Source organism: Symphalangus syndactylus, chromosome 5 (assembly GCF_028878055.3).
Source record: "Symphalangus syndactylus isolate Jambi chromosome 5, NHGRI_mSymSyn1-v2.1_pri, whole genome shotgun sequence".
NCBI lineage: Eukaryota > Metazoa > Chordata > Mammalia > Primates > Hylobatidae > Symphalangus > Symphalangus syndactylus.
Genome location: NC_072427.2, coordinates 95,306,743 through 95,333,780, shown reverse-complemented (window position 1 = coordinate 95,333,780; position 27,038 = coordinate 95,306,743). Strand labels below are relative to the sequence as shown.

General features: G+C 41.8%; 1 protein-coding gene across 10 annotated transcripts in view; it reads right to left on the bottom strand.

Moving 5' to 3' along the window:
* RUNX1 (RUNX family transcription factor 1) overlaps positions 1-27,038 on the bottom strand; it is a 1,096,070-nt gene that overhangs the window by 105,585 nt on the left and 963,447 nt on the right. For 7 of the 10 annotated variants that reach the window (XM_055279612.2, XM_055279615.2, XM_055279616.2 and 4 more), the window contains one exon: positions 319-357. The exons of the other annotated variants lie outside the window; for them this stretch is intronic. In XM_055279612.2, the coding sequence (XP_055135587.1) occupies positions 319-357 (39 nt within the window). The remainder of the gene's footprint in view (positions 1-318; positions 358-27,038) is intronic. 10 annotated transcript variants of the gene reach the window in all.

Here is a 27,038-nt window from a genome sequence, read left to right as displayed (position 1 = left end):
AGCTGAGCTGTGAGAGAAGCCAAGCTCTATTGTGTTTTTAGAGAGTTGTATAGAGGCATTTAATAGCAGCAGAATGCACCTATGGTAAACGCTGTAGAACTGAGGGTATCATTTAAGCTTTCATTGAAATATTTTATATGGTGTAACATTTACAATATGGAGAACTGCTTTTAAGTATATTGAATCAGCAGAAACAGCCTTAATTATTTGGTTAAATGATATCACAAGTTATGCATAGAGATACATAAATATAAAATCATATACACATATATGAAGGTGTGTATTTTATTTAAAAGTATAACTTGGAATTTAACATACCGTGGACGTCTCTAGAAGGATTCATTCCAAGTATGCATTCTGAAATAACAGAAAGTAGGAAAATAAAAGTAATGCAAGTTTAAAAATTAACTTTCCTCCGACTTTTTTTTTTTTTTTTGCTAGCTCATTTCTTCTCACACTTTTTAGCACTGGAGATTTTTATAGCTTTGACACAAAAATGACTTAAAATAGTAAATCACCAAATAAGAGATAAAATTCCTTATGCACGTGGTTTTAGGTACCTTCAACCAATGTTCTCCTTCACTAGCTAATACTGAATATCTGTCGTAGAATCACCTCTTTTAAGCTCTGTGTGTGATTAAAATGTGATTTAATGAAGATTTAAAATATATTTGGAAGGTGTAGGAACATTAGAATTCAAGGTAAAATTAAAACCAAACCCTAACTTAATGCAAAAACATTTATGATCATTTACTTCCAATGATAGGACATTTTAGAAACATTTTCCCCTGCTTACTCTCCTTCCCTTCTCTCTGCTAGGCAGGCAAATTATTTACATCGAAACCTCTCACAAGTTCTAATAGATTATATTATCAATTATTATTAGAAGTAATTGTTATGTGATAATTCCCAAATATGTATCACTTACTGTACACATTTACAACTATAGGTAAACCCATTAAGCAAAGTCACATGAAGCTCTTTTTCTTTCCTTTGAATATCTACATATAATGTTGTGAATTTGAAATTACTCTCAGCCTTGCATATTGATAACAGCACTGAGTCACAAAGAGGAAATACTGTTCTTCAAAGACAGGATTTGAGCATTTCAAATGCTGCAGACCTAAAGCTTTCAACTCCATGCCACAACATTTAGTATGCTGTTTTTTTTTAAATAAAACTTTTAAAATAAGAAAGGAGACAATTATTTCAGATTTCTAGATGCTGTTTAAATAGGCAGGAAAACAAGATTTGCAGCCTCTTTGGTCTTATATTTTTGCCAAAGTAAAAGGAACAACTAAAGAGATTCTGAAGGACTGCTCTATGATGAAATATTAAAGGAATTAAATATGTATAGTCTCGAAGGAGCATCCAAAAGAAAAAAAAAACCGAGATTGTGGTTTACAAGTAGATAAAATGACTCCATGAAGACTTTTCTTTTTAAAGAGCAAAGCAGAGAAATAATCATTTGCACTAATTGTGAATGATAAGGTAAGAAATAACAAATGTATCCTGAAGTTACGTCAGCTCAGCTTTAATAGGTGTTGGGGCAGTGGGGTGGGGGTGTGGAATCCACAACGGTAAGACTGACCAGACAGCACACCCAGCGGAACCACACACCCTGGAAATTATCTCTTGAGACCCAGAGAAGCTTTTCCACGTCTGAGTCTAAGAAATTGGAGTAGGAGAGCAAGAAAACACAAGTTCATCTACACACCTAATAGTTGAGCAATTCTGAGGGAAAAGTCAGGATTTTTTAAACCCAAAAACAAGGGCAAAAATGAGTGGATTTTGAAAACTATGACTGGTAACTATTAAAAACTTTCTTAGTTTGTCGTGTATCAGCAGCCTTGAGAACACAGCAAATGTGGTTAAATTGGGGAGGGGGAAGGGATGGGGGTGAGAAACTGCTGCCCAGGTGAAGTAGCACCTGTAGAGGTTTGAAATGATTTGCCCATGAAACTGTTAAAGATGCCAGAACCCAAACTGCAAGAGAGGAGAGGTTGTGTGTGTTTAAGACAGTGAACAATGAATCTGGTAGCTCATCCTCCAGTGTGCTAGCCCACATGCTCGCGCGCGCTCTCTCTCTCTCTCTCTTCCCTACATCCCCCATTGAATGTAAGTATATGCCAGGCACTGGGTGAAGTGCTTTTATATACTTTGCCTGATTTAATCCTTACAAGAACATCATTGCTACCCCCATTTTACAGATAAGAAGCCTCACCCTTGGAGAGTTCAGGAAACTTGCCCAAATTCACATCACTCTTGACCTACACACACACACACACACACACACACCCCTACATATAGGTCCACATGCATGGTAAACTATGTTCTTTTTTGATACTGATTATTTATTTTTGTGGCTATCCTTGGTAGAGTTCTAAAAAATTAACTCTGATCTCATCTTTCACTTTTATCCTCCCCTGTCTCAGGGTCTAGATCAGAAAATATCTTGGAAATTCTTCACCATGCAAACCTCATATCTTTAGGAGTCAGATTTTAATGTCATTTCTGTCATCCACAGAGTTTGAGGAGAAAGCCAAGGTCCATTTGGCTGAGAAGCTTTTACATTGATAATAATATAAAATGGTGTTTTAGTCTTTTCCCACCTCCACTAGTTCAAAAGGGCATCTTTAGGACTTTCCTAGATACAAGGTATTTGATTCACCTGCCTTCAGCATTCCTTGAACGCTTCCTCTGTTCCAGGCAAGGTGCTAGGCTCACTGATGACAAACGCCAAACAGATGAGAGTAAAGAAGTGTCATGGCTGTTGGTGGACACATGTCCAGGGTCCCAGGAACTGGTGGGAGGGAATATAAGAGGAAGAGGGGCCAGCAGCCCCTGGTGGGCTCAGGAAAGACTTCCTTCCTAGCAGAGGTGATTTTTGATTTGACTTTTGGAGGATGGGTAGATTTTTAGGTGGTTCAAAGAGCTAGAGGAGGGATTTAGGGAGGTGACGGTGGGGTGGGGAGATGGTGCTCTGGGTTGAATAAGCATCATGAGTAAGGGCGTGAGTTTATGCAACACATCAGTGTGTCAGTTCCAGTACAGTTGGGGCATAGGTTTGAGACCAGGTTGGGGAGTGGGGGAGGGAGTGCAGCAGTTCACAAATACATGGACATAAATAGGTCATTGGAAGCACATGCAACCTGAGGAAATGTGAACTTCAACATGTGGGAAAATTGATCTGTCAAAGCCAAACTGGGAAATAACAAAATTAATATATATATTAGAAAAATAAGTCTGTCAGCAACAGCTCGGTGAGTTGGAGGGGGTAGAGATGAGGAGTGGGGAGCTACTGCAGTTGTCAGACAAGGGGTCATGAGGATCTGGATTAAGGTAGAAGCAATGGAGATGGAAGAGGGGATTGAGGTGAGGGAGGGGGAGGAGTCTCCCCAGCATCTGTCCTTTAATAGTAGTAGAGAAGACCAGAAACAGTGGGTTTGGAGAGAGACATCATGACATCTCTTTGAGCTTTGGATGCCCAGAACAGAATAGGAGGTGTTGATGGGGAAAACAAGAATTCTGGGGAGAGGTTTCATGTAGAAATAACAAGCTGAACATCCTTAGAATATCTATTGTAGTTTCAGATTGTATCTAGGGTACAATCAAACTATCTATGGTAGTTTCAGAGACTGTTTCCAGTGAGAAGAGACCATTCACAGGTTCTGGGATTATCAACATTCCAGGGTGAGCAGAAGAGGGAGCAACCAAGGAGATGGAGCTAGGAAAAGAAAGAGGAGAGAATAAGTAATAGGAGTAAAGGAAAACGCAGCCGGGCATGGTGGCTCACGCCTGTAATCCCAGCACTTTGGGAGGCCAAGGCAGGTGGATCACCTAAGGTCAGGAGTTCAAGACCAGCCTGACCAACATGATAAAACCCTGTCTCTACTAAAAATACAAAAATTAGCCAGACATGGTGGTGGGCACCTGTAATCCCAGCTATTCGGGAGGCTGAGGCAGGAGAATCACTAGCACCCAGGAGGCGGAGGTTGCAGTGAGCCAAGATTGCGCCATTGCACTCCAGCCTAGGAGACAGGATGAGACTCCATCTCATAAAAAAAAAAAAAGAAAAGAATAAAGGAAAATGCCAGCTTTGGAGGAAAACCATGTCCCAAAGGCCACAAAGGGGCCATGAAAACAAGGACTGAAAATATTCCACTGGATTTGTCTACAGAGAGTGCCATGTAACCTTTGCCAAAGGAGCTTCAGTTGAGTGGCAGCAGCAGAAATGAAGCAGAGAGTAGAAAGCGAATGGGATGTAGGGAAGGAGAGAATGAAACTTGTTAGAGGAGGGAGGGAAACTGGTGAGGTAGCAGGAGGAGGGAAAGACCAGTGTTGAGAGGTGTTTGTGTATGTATATGTGTGCATGTGTGTAAGATGGAAGCAACCTGAGAAAATTGGTGTTTGCCACATGTATTTTACTGAAAATAAAATTCATCAGTTTCCACTTCAACCCAGGTCTTCCTCTTGTTTTCCCCACTGCACCATCATTCTCCCAGTTTCCAGACTTGGATCCATGGATTGATCTTTGCCCTCATCCAGTCTGTTGCCAAGATCTCTTTTTGATTTCTTTGGTTGATAACAATTCGGCCCCCACCTTTCAATTCCTATTGACATCATTCTGGTTCAAGTTCTCATTACCTCTCTGAAGATTTCTTACAAAGATCTCCGAAAAAGGAGGTTCCTGCTAATTGTATATAGTACTTCCAGATTAGTCCCCTGCACCATAGTTCTGCTGACTGTGTTCTCCTGGGCATCTAGAATTCAATGCAAGGTCTTTAGCACAGTTCTGCGGGATTAAGAGCCACCCTTCCTATCCTCATCTTGGAGGGGGGCAGATCCTTTTGCCTCAGGTGAAATTGCCTCTCAAAGACCAATCACATGCTTCATCGTCATTTCCACATCTCCTGTGTGACTTGAATTATAATGTATTTTGGGTTATAGCTATTTAAATATATTGGGTGGTGGGGCGGGTGAGAGGAAGTGGTGGAACCACCCCTTCCCTGGCTTCAGGTTTCTATGTGGAAAAACATTCCTTAGTGTAAAACTCTTGACCTCTTTTTACACCCTCATTCCTCCTCCACCATAAAAGATTGAATTATCTAATTAGTAGCGTTGGAAGCAGAAACCAGTTGTAGAAGGCAGAAGCATAAAATGAACCCCTCAAACTTTCCACCCTAATCCTTGGGGCTGGGAATATGATGAGCTGTCATGCTCTGGTTATGTTACATGGAAAAAAGAGGTTTTTTTGCATATGTAATTAAGGTTACTGATCAGTTGGCTTTGACTCACTCAACAGAGAGATTTTCCTGGTAGCCCTAATCTAATCACAGGAGACCATCACAAACACAGTGTTTTCTCAGGCTGGGGCGGAAGTGAAGTCAGCATTGCAGCTGGAAGACAGAGCAGGCACTTGCAAGAACTAGAGAGCAGTCTCTAGATGCTGAGGATGACCCCTGATTGACAGCCAGCAAGGAAATGAGGGCCACCATGCTACAGACCCATGGAATTGCATTCTGCCAACCACCTGCATGAGCCTGGAGGTGAATTTCTCCCTAAAGCCTTCAAGTAAGGGCTCAGGTTAGCCAACCCCTGGATTTTTGGCTTTATGAAGCTCTGAGCAGAGAATCTAGTACAGCACCACCAGATTTCTGACCTGCAGAACTGTCGGCTAAATTTGTTTAAGCTGCTAAGCTTGGCAATTTGCTCGTTTGACAGCAATAAGAAAGCAAGTACTCTGGGCATGCTCTTTCCCTCTCATTCTTTTGGGGAGACACTGCTTGGGTATTGGTGAGTGAGTCTCCCTATTTCTGGAGCTCAGTGGCAGGAAGCCACATACCTAAGCCATGCTCTCCAAAAGTTCTATCAGTGACAAAGCTGGTATTTTTATCTCCATCTGCTTGACTCCTTTGTCATCTCACTGTTGATTGTGGATCACTGGAGAGCAGGGGTGTTTTTTATTGAGCCTCCTAACAGCCCACCAGATAATTGTCTTCATCTCTCTAGATTCACTGTCATTCCCACACAAATGCACCAGTGGATTGTGAACACCTTGCCAGCGAGGCTGTGTTTTACTCACCTTTAAATTCCCTAGGCAGCACTGCAGAAAGTGAATGTGTACCTGAGCCCCTGCAAGTCTGGTTAACCACAGATTCTGCCTCAGCAGGTCTGGGAAGAAGCCTGAGATTTTTGGTTTCCCGTAAGCTCCCGGTGTTGCCACTGCTGCTGGTTCAAGGTCTGCACTCAGAGTTGGAGGATCCAGTATCTCAGATAGAACTTTTTATTTTTTTTTTTAGACAGAGTCTCACCTGTCACCCAGGCTGGAGTGCAGTGGCGTGATCTCCGCTCACTGCAACCTCCACCTCCTGGGTTCAAGTGATTCTCCTGCCTCAGCCTCCTGAGTTCAAGTGATTCTCCTGCCTCAGCCTCCTGAGTAGTTGGGACTACTGGCACATGCCACCATGCCCAGGTACTTTTTGTATTTTTTGTAAAGATGGGGTTTCATCATGTTGTCCACGCTGGTCTCGAACTTCTGACCTCAAGTGATCTGCCCACCTCGGCCTCATAAAGTGTTGAGATTACAGGTGTGAGCTACCAAGCCCGGTGGCGATTGGACTTTTTAAGCTGTTGTTACGGCCTGAATGTTTGTATCCCTCCAAAATTCACGTTGAAGCCCTAATCCTCCATGTGCTGCTATGAGTAAGATATGTAGGAGGTGATTAGATTAAGATGAGGTTGTGAGGCTGGGGTCCTCATGATGGGATTAATGCTCTTATAAGAAAATACCAGATTGATCTCTCTCTCTCTCTCTTTCTCTCTCTCTCTCTCCCTCCCTCCACCGAACCCAATCATGCTGGTACCCTGATCTCAGACTTCCCAACCTCCAGAGCTGTGAGGAAATACATGTCTGCTGTTTAAGCCACCCAGTCTGTGGTATTTTGTTATAGCAGCCTGAGCTGACCAAGACAAGTATGGTAATGGAAGTCACCAGTACATCTTCTATCAGGCCTCACAAGGAGCTGCTTTACATACATTATCCCATTTAATTCTTGAGCAGTGAGTGGTCCATCATTACTCCCTTCACTTTACAGATGAGGACACTTAAGATTTAGTAATCGGCCCACTCATTCTAAGCCCATGCAGTTTGCCTACAGAGTGCCCAGTTGTAGCCAGCAGCTTGCAAGATGGTCAAAACATTATATTACCAGTCAAATTTCCTTATTAGATCCTGACAAGTTGCCTTTAAACCATTAGGACAGGCTGAGTTCAGAGGCTCAAGCTTCTAACTCCAGTGCTTTGGAAGGCCAAGGCTGGATGACTTGCTTGAGCACAGGAGTCTGAGACCAGCCTAGGCAACACAGCAAGACCCTACCTCTACAAAAAACAAACAAAAACGATGTGGACATTCTTATTCTAGAGCAGCACATCCAATAGAAATATAATGAGAGTCATACACATAATTTAAGATTTTCTAGTAGCCACATTAAAAAAGTAATGGGCAAAATACATTTTAATATGTTTTATTTAACCCAATCTATTGAAAACATTGTCATTTGAACATGTAATCAATATGAAAATTATTAATGAGCTATTTTACATTTTTCTTTTGTTTCTGTACTATGTCTTCGAAAGTCTGTGTGTATTTTACATTTATAGCGCATCTCAATTTGGTTTAGCCACATTGCAAATGGTCGATACTCATTTGTGGCTAGTGGCTACCATATTGCACGGTACAGTTCTACAGGAACCACTCAAAACACAATTCACCCTGGATAGCAATTTTGCTACTAGTCTGCTAGTGCTTGAGTGAGCTGTTTTTAAACTGCTGTTAGTGAGGACCACTAAATAGTGCATCTTCCTTGACTCATGTTTTCCCTCTGAGCTGTCCTGAAGCAAAGTTCAGAATTTTTATTACAGCATGACTTGACTGACTCAAAGGTGGAAGAACACACATACTCAGCAGCAATGACTGAGTTGCAAAGGCCTACTAACCACTGACAACACCACTAATGCATTTTTACAGCCATGGATAGCCACAAGTTAATCTCATGCATTGTTCATTTCCACTTAACATTCACCAGTCATGCATGCCTCAGCCTATAAAACAGTGCTTTGGTTTCCTTGAGCTCGGACACAATATTACAAAAGCATCTCCTGTCCCTTTCTTTCCAGCAAAACCAGTTCCCTATGAAACACACCTGATGTATTTTTAAATATAAGCATTATGGATCAGAAATTAGAGGTTCTCTTTTTAATAGGCCATGATTTTAAAATAGAATTTCCAATTGGTTAAACGATACTCACTCTCAAATAGGAATTCCTATAAACAGGTTTATTTTGAAATATAGCATATAAATTTTTCAAAAAACCATCAATGTTTCAGTTTGCTAGCAATCTACCAGTTAAAACACAGTAATAGATCAATTCAGAGAGGCAGCTACTGGTCTAATGGTCTAAGCTATGGAATCCATCCTCATCAGAAGAAATAACCAAGGCGCAGGAATGTGAGGAGAGGTTCAGAACAGAAACCACTGCCCCTACTTTCCTGCATTGGTTCTTAAGGGACTGCTGGGAACCCCTGAAGGTCCAAGTGTCTCTTTTGGGCAAAGATACCAGTTTCTGGCTGGTCACAGTGGCTCATGCCTGTAATCCCAGCACTTTGGGAGGCAGAGGCGGGCAGATCATGAGGTCAAGAGTTCGAGACCAGCCTGGCCAACGTGGTGAAACTCCGTCTGTACTGAAAATAACAAAAAGTAGCTGGGCGTGGTGGCGGCGTGTGCCTGTAGTCCCAGCTGCTCGAGAGGCTAAGGCGGGAGAATCGCTTGAACTCGGAAGGCGGAGGTTGCAGCGAGCTGAGATGGCGTCACTGCACTCCAACCTGGGGGACAGAGCCAGCTCCGTCTCAAAAATAAATAAATTAATTAAAATAATAATAATAATAATAATAATAATAATAATACCAGTTTCTATCTGTTAGTCCTATGGGTTGAAGGCAGAGGTTAAGGGCCGATGTGTGGACCCTGGAAAGGGTGTGGGCCCTTCTCCACATTCTCTTTGGTTCCATCAGCTACAGACAGAGGTTATGTTTTAAGAGATACACTGAGAAGTCACTCTCCACATGAAACCAGTCTTCTCTTTGAGTGATATCCTTCAGCTAAGCATTGTGGGAAAGTATCCAAGTGGAGCATCTGAAAATTGCGCTCCAGGGAGGGGAGTTTAGGGACTTGTCCATGGCTTTCAGTTCCCTAATTGGTGAACATCACACCAATAAGATTTCCTGGTGGATGACAGATGCAGAGTCTATAAAGTTGCTAATACTTCTTGGGTCTGCTTTCTTTTGTAATCTGCTTTATTTGAGGCATTTTAGTTAATATATTTAAAGCTATTTCCACCACAATGAATTCGAAACTTGACATGATTTTTTTTTTTTTTTTTTTTTGAGATGGAGTCTCGCTTTCTTGCCCAGGCTGGAGTGCAGTGGCACGATCTCCGCTCACTGCAAGCTCCGCCTCCTGGGTTCACACCATTCTCCTGCCTCAGCCTCCCTAGTAGCTGGGACCACAGGCGCCCGCCACCACGCCTGGCTAATTTTTTGTATTTTTAGTAGAGATGAGGTTTCACCGAGTTAGACCAGGATGGTCTCGATCTCCTGACCTCGTGATCCGCCCGCCTCGGCCTCCCAAAGTGCTGGGATTACAGGTGTGAGCCATGGCACCCGGCCCATGATTTTTCTAAGTTGAGTAAAAAAGAAATCAATGAATGTATGAATTAAAAGCAGGGGTCCTGTTCCTCATGTCCCACATGCTATCCCCACAGCAAATGCTCTTTCCCAAACAGAATCGTTTATTTGGATTCTTTGTGTTTATAATTTACTCTTTCACTAGGAGAATTATGAAATAGAAAGTAGTTTTTCCTTATGCAACTTTTGTGTTCAAAAATAACGGAGTCATTTTAATTGGTTCCTGAAGGGAGGAGGGTAGGGGATTAACTGCAGACCAGCTTGATAAGACGATCCTTAGTGAGCTGGTAGAGCAGTAGGTAGGTCTATGTTAGACCTTAAACGTGGACAATGGTGGGTACAGGACAGGCAAAGGAAAATTCCCCAAAGCTGGCTGAAACGGCAAATTTCTACGTGGACAACTAATTCTTGGATACTTGGAGTAAAGACATTAATATATATTATAAAGACATAAATACATATATATTCTATATAAAGGTATATATGAGATTCACACACACACATATTATCTTCAAATGATAGCTAGGTAATCATTCACTCTGATTCCAAATTCGAAATTTAAGTTTTAGAGTTATTGATGACTGGATTCATTCACGCAATTAACATGAACCCCAATATATTTGAGTGCAGGAGTACTCACTATCTCATAAGGTAGAGGAACCTGTAGGAAGTTCGTTACTAGCCATGTGAGCAAGTCAGTTACTTACTTTGCCCCAGCCTCAGCCTCCTCATCCACAAAACAAGAGGCTTGGACAAGGTGGGCTTTCCACTTCCAGGAACATTTATGCAAATGCCACTTGGAATTGTGGGAAATCGGCCCGGGTCTGGTGCTTACCCATGTCAGCATATGGCTAGAGTGAACTTGGGTTTCGAGTGGGAAGGGGCCAGGAAGGAAAAAGAGGACCCAGAATCAACTAGAGATAGGATATTTTAAGGACTTTCCATTTCACATAGGGTTTCTCTAATTTCACATAAGTATTGCCTATTTTAAAAAGCAGATTCAAGGAGATATGATTTAAAACAAGTATACACATAAAAGTAACTCTGAGATTCTGCATCTTCTAGAAAATCACAGACACATCGCTATCGTATTCTATAATTTACATGGTGATTGAGAATAGACACACGGTTACTCAGTGTTATCCAAAATAATTCATTATTATAATCATTAAAAATATTAAAATTCAGCTCTTTCATTAATTCTGTTTACTCCATGCCCACCAAATTAGTGAAGTTTCACTATGTATAATATTACAAAATAATAGTTTAAAAAATAATATGGATGTACGACATAGTTTAATTCCTATGCAATAAACAGATAAGGTTCATTATTATTATTACAACTGTTACTACCTCAAATTTGTGACTTTTTTACTAAAATAAAATTTTTCCTATTTATGATCCCATATAGACTATAGAGAAATTTCCCATAAACATAGCAGAATTCCTTAGAAAGGGAATATAGAAGCTTTAGCTAAATTTTGGGTGCCGAATCACCTATTTGTTTTGGGACATAGAAAGTCTACTCAAGAATCCAGAGTAAGACCTTGATCTTAGTCTTGCTTACAAGGTCTTGATCTGTGAAGGAAGTGCTGAGATATCTACATTTGTCAATTAAATAATAAATTGCCAAATATCAGCCTTAGAGTATTCTATAGGCACTCAGATAAGATGGCAAATACTTTCATATAAATCCTGTTATCTTCAAATTTGGAAAACAGACTTTTATAAGAAACAGTTGGCTAAGACTATCACTATCCTGCTTTTTTGTGGGGTCATGAAATTGCCATAGTCTACAAAAACTTTACAATTTCATGTTGTAGTCTGAAATAAAAAAATAGCTGGAAAAAGCAACAATAGAAGTAATAATCCTATTCTCTAATTACATAATTACATTTTCTAAATTTCATGAAACTGCTAAGATCTGTATTGTAATGGTTACATATTTTCAGGTTATATTATTAATATTATACAATTGATATTCAATAAATGATACCATTTTTATGGATAATACATTGAAATGGAATAGTAAACATTTTTTGTGGAGACTTCTCATAAAACATCATCGTCTACCTCTCAAACAATAGTTAAGTGAGATTTAAACTTTTTTTATATGATTGTTTTGGACTTGCTTAGAAAAATACTACCATTTAAACCTATATTCTAAAAGGTAAGGTAAATTTTGCTAGAATTTTTGAATTAAAAAATGGTGCTATTTCTGTAGAGTTATCTTTTTGAAAGGTAGAGAGAAAGAGTGGAAAGATTTTTTAAATAAAATTAAACTAAAACATCTGAAAATAGATATGACTTGATAGCTAATTTTTAATTTATATTTATACGTGCAATGAAAGCTATATTCAGAGATCATCCAAAAATTATTAGAAACAAACAACACTTGAAAAATGTTATCACATATTTTTGCAGAGTAGGTTGTTTTGAAAACAGCCAGAGCAAAGAAACAGACGATCACCAAAATATTACCACAAATGAGCCAAAAAATAAATTATAGGTCATTTCTAGTTGAACCACTGACCAATTAGTGCACTAATCTTGAGTAACTGTATAGCACACTCCAATTTTTTTCTTTTCTAGTTATCTTAACAATTCAAATGCATGTGAAGATACCCATTTTGAGGAGAATTTAAAATGTATTATTGGTTGATACAGCACTTTTAGGTAAGTTCTCAAAAGGGGCCTGCAGCAAATATTTATATAAATGTGGGCTTTAAGATTTTTTCAAAAGTATTCTGTTTTAGGAAGTTCTGTAACTGTCAACTTCTCGGTTTAGGAAGCATCTCATGTTTTAGAGAAAAATATTCTAGATCAAGTCTTTTTCCTTAATGCAGAAATAGTAAAGTTTCTAAAATAGAAATCATTTTGTTTAGCCTTCTCTTTAACCAAAGACACCAAATAATGAAGTGGACTTCTAAGGAGGAAAGAAGAAAACTTTACCAAATATGCCAGTGGGGGCTCCACTTTTAGTCTGCAAACCTCTACACCTGGGAGCTGAGCTGTCAAATTGAGTCAGGTCCTGACTGAGCTGAATGATGGACACGCAGTGCCCAGACACCGCGCACAGTGAACTCACTCTAGGAGACCTGCGCACCCCCTTCTCCCAGTTCACCCACTGCCCTGGAGGTCATTATTTAACACCGGCAAATTGAACGACGACATGAAATGAAGTGCAAGATGTAGATATTCCTTTCCCCTCACTAATCACGCTCACAAGAGAATTCATTTCTTTTCTTTTTGCCTCAGGCATATCCAGGCTAGCAATTTTCATTTTGCTACCGAAATGATTTCCCCATCCCCCACCTTTCCCAATCAGAGTGGAAATGGATTAAGACTTCAGGTTAACCCCTCTGTTACTGGGAATGAGGAGGAAATAATGTTATATGTAAGCTTTATTTTCACCGTTGTGTATGATGCTCTTTTCTGATCATGGTAAACACAGGTTTAATTAATCACACTCTCCCCAAAAGACATTCCTGTAGTGAAGACATGATACTGCCTTAAGGTAAAGCAGCAAGAGAAAAACTTCTTTAGCCAGAATGTTGTTCTGTTAACTTGTCATCTTTAAAGTGTTTTAGAGTGCTTATGAGTAAAATTAGGAAATTTGGATACAAAGTAGGAAGTTATACGGAAGCATAAAAGCCCATTGGTTCTTCAATTATAGAGAATGGATACAACAAAAGTTAATACTTCCTTGGTTTTTACTAAGCTTGAAATATCTGGATCTAAAAAAATTAAGTGTGGGATAAATATCTAGAAAATGCTGGATCATCTGAAACTTATCACATAGCTTTTCCCCCTACAGAACCTAAAAATAAAAACTTCTCTAGAAAAAAGCATCCTCTCTTTACTGATCTTTAAAAATTTTAAATGTTGAAGCCCTGAGTATGTATACCTCACATAACTCCTCTATAGCAACCTATAAAACAAGAATCCTCTCTCCTGGTGGTCTGTTTATTTTGCTATGAACAAAAGGGAAGGAGATTCAGTATTTCTGAAAATAAACTGAATTCCCCTTTGAGACAAAGTTTTGGATTTTCAAAAGTAAATGTGGTACTTTTCTGTTTTTTAAACTAATATATAAGTGTATATACTATTGGCTTTGTTGGTCAAGAAAATAGTTTATCATACCAGGAAGAGACTGGATAGCAGAACAGCAGCCTATGAATGCATTAGATTTGGGTTATGCTGGGTTTTGACAGGTTTGGGGGTTTAAGAAACTGGGTTGGTTCGTCACTAGGAATCCATTAAGTGTTGCTAGTCCATGAGGACAGAGAAAGCTGTGGAACTGATTCCTCAAAAGCAAAAGCCTTATTTATGCTAATAGGGTAAATACAACTGAGCAAATTTTAGTGGACAAATAGCAGAGGTCCTTAACATTTACGGAGCTATTCTGAGCTTCAGACATTGTGGCAAGGGCTTTCTGTGCATTATCTCATTTAATCCTTTTGCTAATGCAATTAAGTTAGGAACAATTATCCCCTAAGGCTTAAAGAGGTTAGACAACTTGCCCAAGGCCACATAGAGATGGAGCAGTGAAAGTGAGAATTTGACCCAGTCAGTGCACAGAGTAGACAATCTTTGAATTGCATGCATTTAAATTAAAAAAGGCTGTTCTTCCTAGTTCTCATTGAATAAGTTTCATAGACAATGACTTTCCTAAAGGACTCCTTTTGCTTCTGAAGGGCAGCCACTCTCCAGTTAAAGGGGATTTGCAAACAGGCCCACTCTGGAGTGTAGTACAAGGAAAGGAACTGCTTTAGAAACACAGAACCCAGATAGATGGATAAATATTTCAATGCCTTTCCAGAATAGTACTTAAGAAGCAGAGCCCATCTCAGTTTGGGTTTGAGCCCATGGCCTTATGGTTTAAATATAAAATGCATTAAAGCTCTTTATTTAGAGAATCACATGCCCTTTTGTGGGAGCAGCCCCAATTCTCCCTCTGACTTTAGTGAATGTACAATGCAAATAGGTGTTTTGATATTGTCATTAGTATTCATTATTTATGAGAACTTGATCGTGTATTCAAAGTCAGCCAGGAGGGTCATGTGCCCCCTTCAGTGAAAACCTTGACTCCAAGGACAGCACTTTCCTGGTGTACAGTCTTTGGGGGCTCTTGACAGCAAGAAAACCTGAACAGGAGAATCCCACTTAGCATTTGCCCTCAGGTAAGGGACACGGAGAAGGAGATCTAGACTTCTAATTTAGCAAAATGAAGTATGCTGCCATGTGAAAAGTTTCTAAACAGTGACTTCTAAACAATAGGTTGTGACCCATAGATTGGTTGTTAATAATAATAATAACAAAAGCAAGGTAAGAAGAAGAAATAGAACAGAATAACTGGAAAGTAGAGTGCTTCATCAGTAGTAAGGGTGAATACTGCTTCCTGAAGCTCTTTTTTTGATTGATGTATCTCCCCTGAGCCCTGGCATACTATTTACTTCTTACTGTTTCTTGCTATTCAAAAAGTTTGCAAGCCTCTAGCCTAAAATATCTTATTTTCTTAGTATTCAATTTGTTACTTGACTTGGTGTTTGGCTCCCTGTGACTCTCTGAAGTTCTCCTGACCTTTCTGTGCCTCTGCTTCCTCCTTTGCCAAGTCTAAAATCATGCCATTTAAAAGTTATCAAGAAAACCAAATTAAATCATAACTGCCGAAGTGCCTTGTCAAGCTAAACACAGTCACCAGAGGTGAAGGATTATTATGAAATAAAACAGAGTGAAGCTGTTTTGAAGGCCATCCTTCTGTGGAATAGCATTGGGTCATTTTGTTCAGAGGTGAAAAGATTCTTAGCAAACATTGGGTCATTTTGTTTAGAGGTGAGAAGATTCTTAGCAAACATTTTGTCCAATCCATTTAGTTTATAGACGGAAAAGGAGGCCCTGAAAAGTGAGTGGCTCTTCTAAGCTCCCAAAACAGTGGCTGATCTGAGACCCCCTGACCTGTAAATTAGTGGTCCACCCCCATGCCCTGCCACTCCTCCAACAGCCGTTTTGCTACTTCTTTAAAAAAGGGAGGGTCTTGTGAAATTTTATTCACAGAAAATTGACAACTCATGCAAAGCTAAATGGATTTCTTCCCTTTCAAAGTGGTTTCCTGATTGCAATCACATAAATTAAACTCCAGCCCCCAAAAAATCATTCGAACAGAGTAATGATACATCTCCAAGAAGAGATACAGAGAATTCTTTGAAATTCTCCAGAAATAACGCAATGAGATGCAAAGGGTAAATATTATTAATCTTCTTCCTGAAGTGTCAATCAGGAAGGTATTTTTAAATTGTATTGGAAAGGAAGAAGAGACAATGTTTCTTCCGATTAATGATCTGAACTGAAAGGAAAGGAAGAACTAAAAAATGTGCAAAATGTCCTCGGGGGGGAAAAAAGTAGTGTAAAACATAGTCTTGGATGATACAGCAAGGTCGTTGCTCAATTTTATGTTGTAACACTATTTTAACTGTCACCAAGGGCTGGGATAGCAAATATTGCATCAACTCTGCAAGGTGTTTCCTGGGTTTTGTGGACAGGGGGGTCGGGGGAGGTGCAATCTCCATTCTTGTGAAGGCCAGATAAAGACTTCTGCTCCAAGCCACTATCTTTTTGTGCTGAAGCTGTAGATAACACAGTTTCACACCCTGCTGCCCAAGTCCTGCTTTCCCAATTTGTAGGTCTTTATTGCTAAAGTCTTTTGTGTTTGTTTTATCAGACACATTTTATCATCCTTCTCCAAACACCCTTTGTCAAAGTCAGCCTTTGAACTTCTTTTGCATATACATAGAATGGGACCAATGATTCAGGATATGTAACAGGCTTATCTTATAATTCTAAAGAAAGAGGAACAAAGCCATTGACCTTTCTTCTATGATATATTTTCTTGGGGCTGGGGTGTGTGTGTATGTGTGTGCTGGGGTAAGATGTACAATCTCATTACCTTTAGAAGATAATGCAATAGATTATCCTATACCAATAATTTATGCCTTTTAGTTTTGCACAAATTAAACCTGAATCTTAAGGCTCAACTTGTCTAGGATTGTACTAAAGGCCGCATTGCAGGTAGGGCTAATTTCGGGGTCTGATCCATGTGGCTCCCCATGCTACTGACAGTACACCAGGACCACTCTGTGCTCACTCCTGTGTGCAGTCCCCATGCTCCTGACAGTACACCTGACCCTAAGACTCTTGCTTTGCTTGCCTTTGATATGGTGATCTCTGGAACTGAGTAGCAAACCTTGCTTGAGGAATTAATGCTTGCTCATATCACATATATCTTTTAAATGTGGAAAACAGAGAGAATCCACTGGGAGCACATCAGATAGGTTTATTACTTTGTCCCTCCCTTGTCATGTTTTGCATGTCTCACATCAAACCCTCATCTGCAACAGTGAAAATATAGGATAGGATTGATGAAGAAGATGGTACTCCTTCCTTCTCTGGGCACAGAGGCAATTTCTCAGTGCAGCTCACATGTGGCTACAAACACAGAGTATCACTTTCTTATAGGGACCAGGTCCCTGTTCCTCAAAAAAAAAAAAAAAAAAGATGGTGTTCTGTTTGATAACCTGCACTTCTCCGGAGTGACCTCTTCAGCTGAGTCTGGAAGACTTGCCTTAGGCAGGTCCCCCAGGTCTCTGGCTCCAGAGGGCCATCCTCCATGAGAGATGAGCTTGTTTAATTGTTGCAAAGCATAGCCAAGCTGACACATTTTAGCAAGATTAAAACTTAATCTTTAGGGTTCTGGGTCCTTTCACCAAATTTCCTCTGCTCACACCAGGATCTCCGTTGTCGCCTCCTCCTCCTCCTGCTACTCCAGTTCCTCTTTCTTTCCTTTCTTCTTCTTTACCTCCTCCCTCCTTGCTTCCTTCCGCCTCTTCCTCCTCCTCCTTCTTCTTCAACTATTACCTACCAAGCTGTGCCTGGGCTGCCCCCAGTGTTTGCAGCGTGAGGAACTTCCACAGGCCAGCTTGGCCACTGAAACAAGCCAGTGATTAATGTTGTTTTAAACAAATCAAGATTTGCATAAATTGGCTCTGAAGTCAGCTTCTACAAACCATCTGGAACACTCGCCATATTCCTAGTTCAGTGCTGTCTTCCCAGTGGGTTCTCAGACTTTGCAGCTCACCCTTAGCCTTCTGTTGCAGGGAAACTACATCCATGTGGCTCCCAGTCTCTGGCAAGCCAGCAAAGGGCTCCCACTTCTTTTGCTTTCTCCACCTTCTCCCCACTGGCTGGAGCACTCAGGACTCTCCCAGGTCCTATTTTTCTCCTTTTGGTAATTTCCTGATAGAATCTTCAGCAATGAAGATAATTTTCGGAACTTTTTTTTTTTTTTCCTGGTACAGAATTCATTTTGGCTTCTGGGAACTAAGAACAAATGAACTGTCTTTCTGAAGTCAAGAACTGTATAATGAAAGCTAAATGCAGAGGCAAAAGCCACTGTCGGTTGCCCTTTGTCCTCTCTGTCACCAGCCCTGGACATGAGGGTGAGAGAGGAAGCCTCCCTCTTCCCCAGTGAAACCCTGCAATTGTTCTGTGCCAGATGAAGCCCTCTTCAGATGCTGGACAGGGTCCAGGTGCTGCCCTGTGAGTGGATGCCAGCCTCAGTCCTCACCCAGGTCAGGACCATGTCCAGGGTGGGCTTGCTCCTGAATCACATGCTTCGGTCAGGACTCCGAATGCAAATGCTGGTGTTTTGTGTTTTGTGTTTTTTGTTGTTAATCATTATTGTTGTTCTTTTTTTTTTTTTTTTTTTTTGAAACAAGGTCTCACTCTGTTGCCCAGGCTGGAGTGCAGTGGCTCACCACAGGCTCCAGCTCCTGGGTTCAAGGGCTCCTCCCACCTCAGCCTCCCAAGTAGCTAGGACTACAGGCACACACCACTACACCCCAGTAACTTTTAAACATTTTTAGAGATGAGTCCTCCTTATTTGCCCCAGCTGGCCATGAACTTCTGGCTTCAAGGTCATCCTCCCGCCTCAGCCTTCCAATTAGCTCATGCTGATGTTTTATTTAAATATTGCATAATATTTCAGTAAAAGGACTGCAAAGAGGGCACAGAAAGCATTTTTTTGGAGTTCACTGGGGGCAGGACGAGCTATCCCATTAGGTGGGAAGGGGTCCCTTCCTGATTTGCATCACACAGCTGCTCCTAGTGGTGGTACAGGACCCAGGAGAAGAAAAGTAGGTGCTTAACAAATGTTTGCTGAATAAAGGTTGATGAAAATCAATGTCGACAATACATTTATGGGGATCAGGTAAGGAATAAAGGTGATATTAACAACAGCTGCCACCTGCGTCTATTACCAGACATCTCATAGACAGCAACCCTGGGAGGGAGATCTTACATACATGAGGACAGAGGAATGGGAGATCCACCAAGGTGCCTGACAGTTGCATTTGAACCCATACTCAGACAGAGGAGCCCTCTGCAGTCTGCTCAGGGTTGGAGTTTGTGGCTGGGAGAAAAGAGGAACAGCCTCTGCAGCCAGCCCTCCTGGGCAGCGAATGTCTCCTCCCCACACTGCAGTGAACCCCTGGCCATCCTTCCAGCTCTGCCCTTTCCCCACTCCAGTAAAGCAGCCAGAGAGTGATACACATTAGATTGTGTCTCTCCTCCACCAAACTCCTTGACGGCTTTCCAGGGCACTCAGAATTCCAGGCCCTGGAGGAAACCAGCCCAGCCCATCACCTAGACCTGGGAGCACCTGTCTCCCTCGGCTTGCTCTGCCGTAGCCTCTGTCTGTCCCACAGACGTGCCAAGCTTTTTCTGCCTCAGGACCTTTTCATGTGCTTTCCTTCTGCCTGGACCACTTTCCTCTCTCTGACCTCCCCCAGTTTTCCCCATGGCTGCTCAACTGTCATCTACTAATGTAATGGGTAAAGTAACCCCGCTTCCTACCCCTGAACCGTTACAACTATCATGTCACATGCACGCGTTTCTTTTCACCATTGCATTTGTCTTATTTGATTTCTGTGTCTATGTATTTGTTGTCCATCCTCCAAGTGACAGAGGGAGTGGATGGAGTGAAGGAGAAGTTTTGTCCTGTTCACTGTCCAGCATCAAGAAAAGTGCTTGGAACTGAGTAGACAGTCAACAGACACTTCTTAAGAATGAATGAATCAATCGATGACAATGAACTGTAGCTGCCACCTCCTCCAGCCTAGGTACCCTGAGGCATCCTAGATCTCAGAGCAAGGAGATGATGACTGCCAGGCATTGAGTGGTGAAAAAAAATTTTCCTTTGCTACTTACTCTTCTATCACTGGGTGGCAGCAAGGCTAGAAGCCTGGGAAATCTTCCATCACCCGTCCTCTGTTTTGCGATACTCTTGGGTGCCCTGAGGGCTTTAGAGGTTGATGTGGTCAACAATCTAAGCAAGCACTTCTGAGTTTCTGGCATAGTGGCAACCACAACTGGTCAGTGGGTCGAGGAGGCCTCTGCTTAACATATTGCACCAATGTTTTGATTAGGCAAATATATGGTTTTTCTCATTCAGATGGAAAACATTTCTGGCCAAGTCAAAACTACAGAAACACAGCAAGGAAGACTCATCTATATAGTCCCCTCCGTCCCATTGCCCCAGCCTGGGTCCCTCTTTTTACACCCTCAGAAGACTGTTCCCATTGCCTTCCTAGTGTTTGAGATGCAGGCATTTGGAAAGCACACATCTGATGCATACCTGAAACTCCGGATCAGTCATGTAATTGTTTCCAGATATATAGGACATGTGTGATGACAGATAGGATATGAACAGATGAGTAGTGATTGGATCTGAGCTCAACATTCCAAACCGATGCAAACCAGGGTGTGGGGAGAAGCCCCTGGCCTTTCACTTGGGGTGGGGGTGGGGGGCTTTCACCTGGTCTAGTTTAATCTAGAAGCAGGCATAGAAATAGCAGGAGAGGCCAGGCGTGATGGCTCACGCCTGTAATCCCAGCACTTTGGGAGGGTGAGGCAGGCGGATCACTTGAGGTCAGGAGTTTAAAACCAGCCTGGCCAACGTGGTGAAACCCCGTCTCTACTAAAAATACAAAAAGTTAGCCAGGAGTGGTGGTGGGCACCTGTAATCCCAGCTACTTGGGAGGCTGAGGCAGGAAGAATTGCTTGAACCTGGGAGACAGAGGTTGCAGTGAGCCAACATCGTGCTACTCCACTTTAGCCTGGGCAACAGAGGGATACTCCATCTCAAAAAGAAGAAGGAGAAGGAGAAGGAGAAATAATGACAGGAGAAGGAGGGAGCAATGGCTTTGCGTAGACTTTTCTCTGGGATGAACAGGGCTCAGGAAAGGAAGAAGCCTATTGGGTTCTGATGCAGGGCTGTTCACCCACAAAAGAATGGAGAGGTGCAGATGAGAGTGGATCTCCTGCAGAGATGGTGTAGGGACAGAATGGAAACCTCAGGCCAGGAGTGTCAGCTTTGGGAACAGTGGTTGGCGGCATCTGCAGCCTTCTGCGTCAGCCGGACACCACACGTCTTAAGCCTCGTCACCTTCTCTTTACTTTTTTGCCCCTTCAACCTCACGCTAATTTCAGTTGAGACAGGGCAGAATGCATACTTGGCACCACCCTATGCCACAAGGTTTCAGTCTGGGGTGGGCATGGGGACCCTTTACATTGTATTCTTTAATAATTCACATGGCAGCATCGTAGGGCTACTTTTAATTGCTTCTTAAAAGTAATTAATTGATTTTCTGACATATCAGTTAACAATGTATTACACTGACACAAAGTTGTGTTTTGGCTCTTGATTGAACCGAGGGCTGTATGGATTAAATTCCGCCCAGAGTTTAGCTTAGGAGACTCTAAAAATATGCCTCTATAAAAGGAAAGGCTTTTTACATGGAGTGTTGTCTAAAAATCTAAACCATATGTCCTTTCCGGGCTGTCATTGGGGTAAAATATGGGTTCCAGTGTGTGTAGCTGCTCAGACTTCGAACATTCAGGAGGCATAAAATAACCTACTGTTACTCAATATGGCCAACACTCTGGATTAAAGTCACTCAGGCTATGCCAAGGGAATTCTCTCTCAGTCAGTGTGAAGCAGGAGCCATTCCATCAAAACGTGGTTTGCTAAGGACTCTTGGAAGGAGGCAAATATGAGCTTTGTTCTGAGAGTGGCTGTCTCCTGGCAGGAGCTGAGTTTGTTTGTAGCTGAGTTTGCAAGATCCATTCATTGACATTCCATGATGGAAGAACTATACACAGGGAGGATTCCCATCAACAATGCAGACATTATTAATAGGGACGTTAAGACCAAGATTAGTTAAGTGCCTTGCCCTGGGTCATGCACTGAGTCAGTGGAGCATTAGGAACAAGGACCTCCTGACATTTTGGCTTCTGTAGGGATTTGTGTGATAATTCTGTGATGAGGATGATATTGTACCTGCCAGGAAGTCACCATGTATATTTCAACACCTACTGTACCCACAATATGAAACTCTTGACAGGGTCATTTCACGGGGGCAGCATTTCTTCCCCACTCCTGGGAGCTATCACTCTGGCCTTTCTCCCCTTCATATGGTCAGTTGGGCATATGGGAGAAGGAAGTGGCAGCTCAGGGAACTCAGTCCCCTCCTCCCTCCCTCCTTTTGGAGCTAATGCCTACAGGAAGCACACATTCTGGTCAGTGTCTTCATGTGGCATGTTTTACACTGGTTCAACTGCGCCTGAGACAGATGAGAGAATTCAGCATTGGGAAGCCTGTGTGGCTGCACTTCACAGCCCCATTCTGCAACTTGGCCTTGAGCTGGCATTTGGATCTGCATGTGTCCCACTTCTTTTTGCCTGTGTCCTAATTGATTTGGAACTCAAGAAGGCTGCCATTCATTGCATGTCCTTCAATCTGAGCGTAAAGCCAGGACATGTGATGATGGCAGAATGAGCTCACTTAAACCTGATGCACAGTGACCTGAGGCTTTGCTTCTCAGCTGTGTTTCTTACCTTGGCCTGGTCATTTATGCTCAGTTTCCTGAATCATAGAATGAGGATAATGATTCCTCCTTTACAGCACCATTATGAGGACTAAATGAGATATTCAATGAGACCGCTTTTAGACTTTGTTTACCCTAGCAGTTGCCCAGTTAATGGGACTTGAACTTTTTTTTAATTGCAAAGTACCCGAAGAAAGATGTAGAAAAAGTGTTTAAAAACCTTCACATATTTTCATATTGTGCTATTTTATTTTTCGATATTTTGGAAACATCTTAAGTTCTGACCAAAACTTACAGGAGGAAAATTTAAGGGAAGAATTAATGACTATATGGAGACAACAGAGTGCACCCTTTATGAGGAAGAAGAGGTGTATATAGGAAGCACTTCACAGGTAAAGTCAAGCTCATCACTGGTCTGGTCCTGCTGAGCTGAGGACAATACTTGACATTCCTCTGGTAATTGTTGACATGACCATTCATTCTTCCTTGTCCAGCCTAAACCCAAATGGGCAAAAAGACTCATGTTCATGGAATCTGCTTTAATTGCAGAGAATGGTTGTTTTATGAGCCTCAAAGGAGAAAAGCATTTTAAAAGCATGTGAAGAAGCATTCTATGCAAATGTAAAATATTATTAACAATCACATGACTACTTTGATCATGTATTTTAACATATTTGTTGTTTCTTGGCAAAGTGGAAGGTGTTGTCAGACCAGAGGAATAAGTGCAAGAGATCAATGATGCTTGGGTGACTCATTTTACAATTATCTTCAAACTTTAAGGCTTGCAAATTCCATTTTTTCTAGGTCAGTGTTATTTTGCTGAGACAGAGAACAAAAGTTAACATTATACAAATACGAAAAAAGTATTCTCTGGGGTCTGAAGTGCTGAATATCAACAGCCTCTTCACATCCCTCGTTTTTGGAACTGAAAAGCTTTTACCCAGAGATATAGGTTGTCTTCTTAACTCTTTAAAAGTATGGTAATGAGATCAAAGCAGATTCAGTAATGCATATTCTGAAAGTTATTTGGGTTAAGAATAGAAGAGTTTTTTGTGTGTGGGGGGAAGGGGAGAGGGGGAAGAGTCATGAATTATTTACCATGATTCTAGTGATGAAAGAAAGCCTCAAGATTTTGCTGAAGTCACTGATTGATTTTCTGACACAAGTGAAAGAAAACTCAAGTGGCTCATTGGTATTGCATGTCAGACACACGATCCCCTGTTAAATGCAGGGCTGCATTACGACTGCTATAAGTTTGTGTTTCACGGGTGGGAGAAAGGGATAATTTCTGTTACCTGATCATTAATATATCCTAAAGAGTTCTGGAAGAAAGCACCAAACATGAACCCCATGTTCAGCGAACATAATGTGGGCCCTTCCCGTGGGCAAAGTCCTGTCCTGGAGAATTTGGGGGGTAACATTTGATGAAGGCATGGTCCCTCACTGTTAATAAATGCACAGTCTAGTCGAAGTGGCCATTTGATCACCAAATACTGAGAGTTCGACGTAGAATGCAATGAATGAGATCACAGAGGTATAAGGCAACTGTTATGGGAGCACAGGAAGGGGGAGAAATGAGTTCCATCTGAAAGGGCTGAGGAGGGAGGCTTGGAGGAGGAGATGATGACTAGTTTGAGTCTGGAAGGAGTGCAGGGTTTAGACAAGCAAAAATGGGAAAGGAATTTGAGCTAGCTCACATGACATAAGCAAAGTCAAGGAAGAGGGAAAGTACAGGGGATGTCACGAAATGGCACATGTTGGATGCAGCTGCAGGACATATCAGCATGGGAAGACAGGGCCCAGGCAGAACAGAAGGCCAGGAAGGGAGGCCAGCCCTGGGTCGCAGTGGCATTTTCTGAGCTGCCGGATCTTTCCATGTGTTATCTAACTTAATGCTCACAATATCCTTTTGGGAAAGGCACCATGATTGCTCTAATTTTATACATAAAATAGCAGATTTATGGAGGGTCAGTAATACCCAAGAACACCCAGCCAGTAAGTGGCAGAGCCAGGACCTAGATTCAGGACTGAAAATAGCAAAGGCCATGCTGTGACCCCGTGCTGTTCTGGCACAGTAGAAGTCCTATAACTAAGTCTATGGCTAGGGTTTGGAGACTTCTTTCCCATGGGCAGGTGGGCATCACAGAAGGATTCTGAGCAGCAGAGAAACCTAAGTGATCATGCTTCGGGTAGAGCCTGAGGAATCAGTGAAAAGAATGAGTAGGTAGAGATTGGAAGCCCATTGGCCGACTGGGAGATATAGCACATGTCTTTGTGAGGGGGCTGTGGAAGCCAAGGAAAGAGAAAGCAGATGGAGACAGGGTCAAAGAGGACACTCAGAACTTTGGAGCTAGACAGTGGGGTGAGGCTAGGGCACAGATGAAGATGTCCAGGTGTTTAGCCTGGGTGACGGGGATGATTGCAAACCATCAGGCAGTTTTCAGTTGAACAAAAAGAATTGGAATTCTGCATTAGCATTCTACATCCTACACCTAAATGCACGACTGGTTATTAGACAGTAAGAGAAATGCTGACCAGAGTTTTAATACTACATCAATCAGAGACATTTCTGCTGGGTAACAAATTTAATAAAATGACAACATCCCTTGATATCTCTCTCATTCTTGGCAGAAATATCTCAAAGAGGATAGACAGATGGAAAGGTGGGCAGACACATAAAGAAAGCGAGCGAGAAGGCCTGGAATGTTGAGCCCTCATACAAGTGTTGAAATGAATGTGGGGCTTGGCCGGTATGAAAGGCAAGTCAATCATCATCACTGGAAGTCGGAATCAATTTGTAAGATGGCTCGTCAGGACCCTAAATGCATAAACAGAAGAATGAGAGGTTGTTATAAAGTCCTTGGCTTGGCCGGGCACGGTGGCTCGTGCCTATAATCCCAGCACTTTGGGAGGCCCAGGGGGGTGGATCATGAGGTCAGGAGTTCAAGACCAGCCTGGACAACATGGTGAAACCCTGTCTCTACTAAAAATACAAAAATTAGCCAGGCTTGGTGGTGGGTACCTGCAGTCCCAGCTACTCGGGGGGCTAAGGCAGATAATTGCTTGAATCTGGGAGGCAGAGGTTGCAGTGAGCCGAGATTGAGCCACTGCACTCCAGCCTGGGTGACACAGCGAGACTTTGTCTCAAAAAAAAAAAAAAAAAAAGTCCTTGGCTTTTACCCAAGTGATGGTGTTGTGTGTTAAGGTCAAGTTGATCTGATAAATTGCTGTGTGATAATCCAAGCACTCCAATCCCTTGGGGGTGCTCATGAGATGAGAGATGCAGGGGCATGACAATATTCTTACCTTGAAAACCTCTTGGGGAGACTTCTCAACATAGGTTTGTGACAATTGTCCCCTGGCCTGAGTTGAAAAAATTTAGCTGATCATTATCAGCATTGCCAGATTAACACTGGTACCCAGTGAAATAGTCATCCCCAGTTGCAAGGGTTATGTGGAAGGAAGGATATATGTTTAACAGATCATTTTATTTTTAAAATTTGCTTATCTTATATATTGTGCTGCCATGGATGCCCTTGATTTTATTCTTTGTTGAGAAGGAATATCATGGCTTTGAAATCCTGAGGGCTACACTGTAAATATTTCACAAATTTAATAAAGTACATGAAATAAGATACAAAGAGGCTGGGCGTGGTGAGCACTTTGGGAGGCCAAGGCAGGTGGATCACAAGGTCAAGAGATCGAGACCATCCTGGCCAACATGGGGGAAACACTGTCTCTATTAAAAATACAAAAATTAGCTGGGCATAGCAGCGTGCCTATAGTCCCAGCTACTCAGGAGGCTGAGGCAGGAGAATCGCTTGAACCCGGCAGGTGGAGGTTGCAGTGAACTGAGATCATGCCACTGCACTCTAGCCTGGTGACACAGTGAGATTCTGTCTCAAAAAATAAAATAAAATAAAATAAAATAAAATAAAATAAAATAAAATAAAAGGATACATGAAATATATGTGTGAAATGACAGTAGAGTGTATTTTGAGATACAGCATAATGTTTAGTATATGCCAGACACTGTTGTAATATATCAATTCATTATAAATGAACACACAAAGGGCTTTCACTTTCGCATCAATGCTATGAGATAGGTATCGTTCTTATTATGCAAATTTTATAGATGAAGAAACTGAGGCACACAGTTGTTGATTAACTTGCCTAAGATCACACAGCTGGCAGAGCTGGGATTGAACCTAGACAATTTGGCTCCTGAGTGCATGCTCTTAACTAGTCGAAGCTGTTTCCCTTGGTATTCAAACTTAATAAGGTGGATTTGCAAGTATAGTCTTTGAAAAGTGATGACCTTGGAGAGAAGGGATTTTTGTGAGGGATCCCTG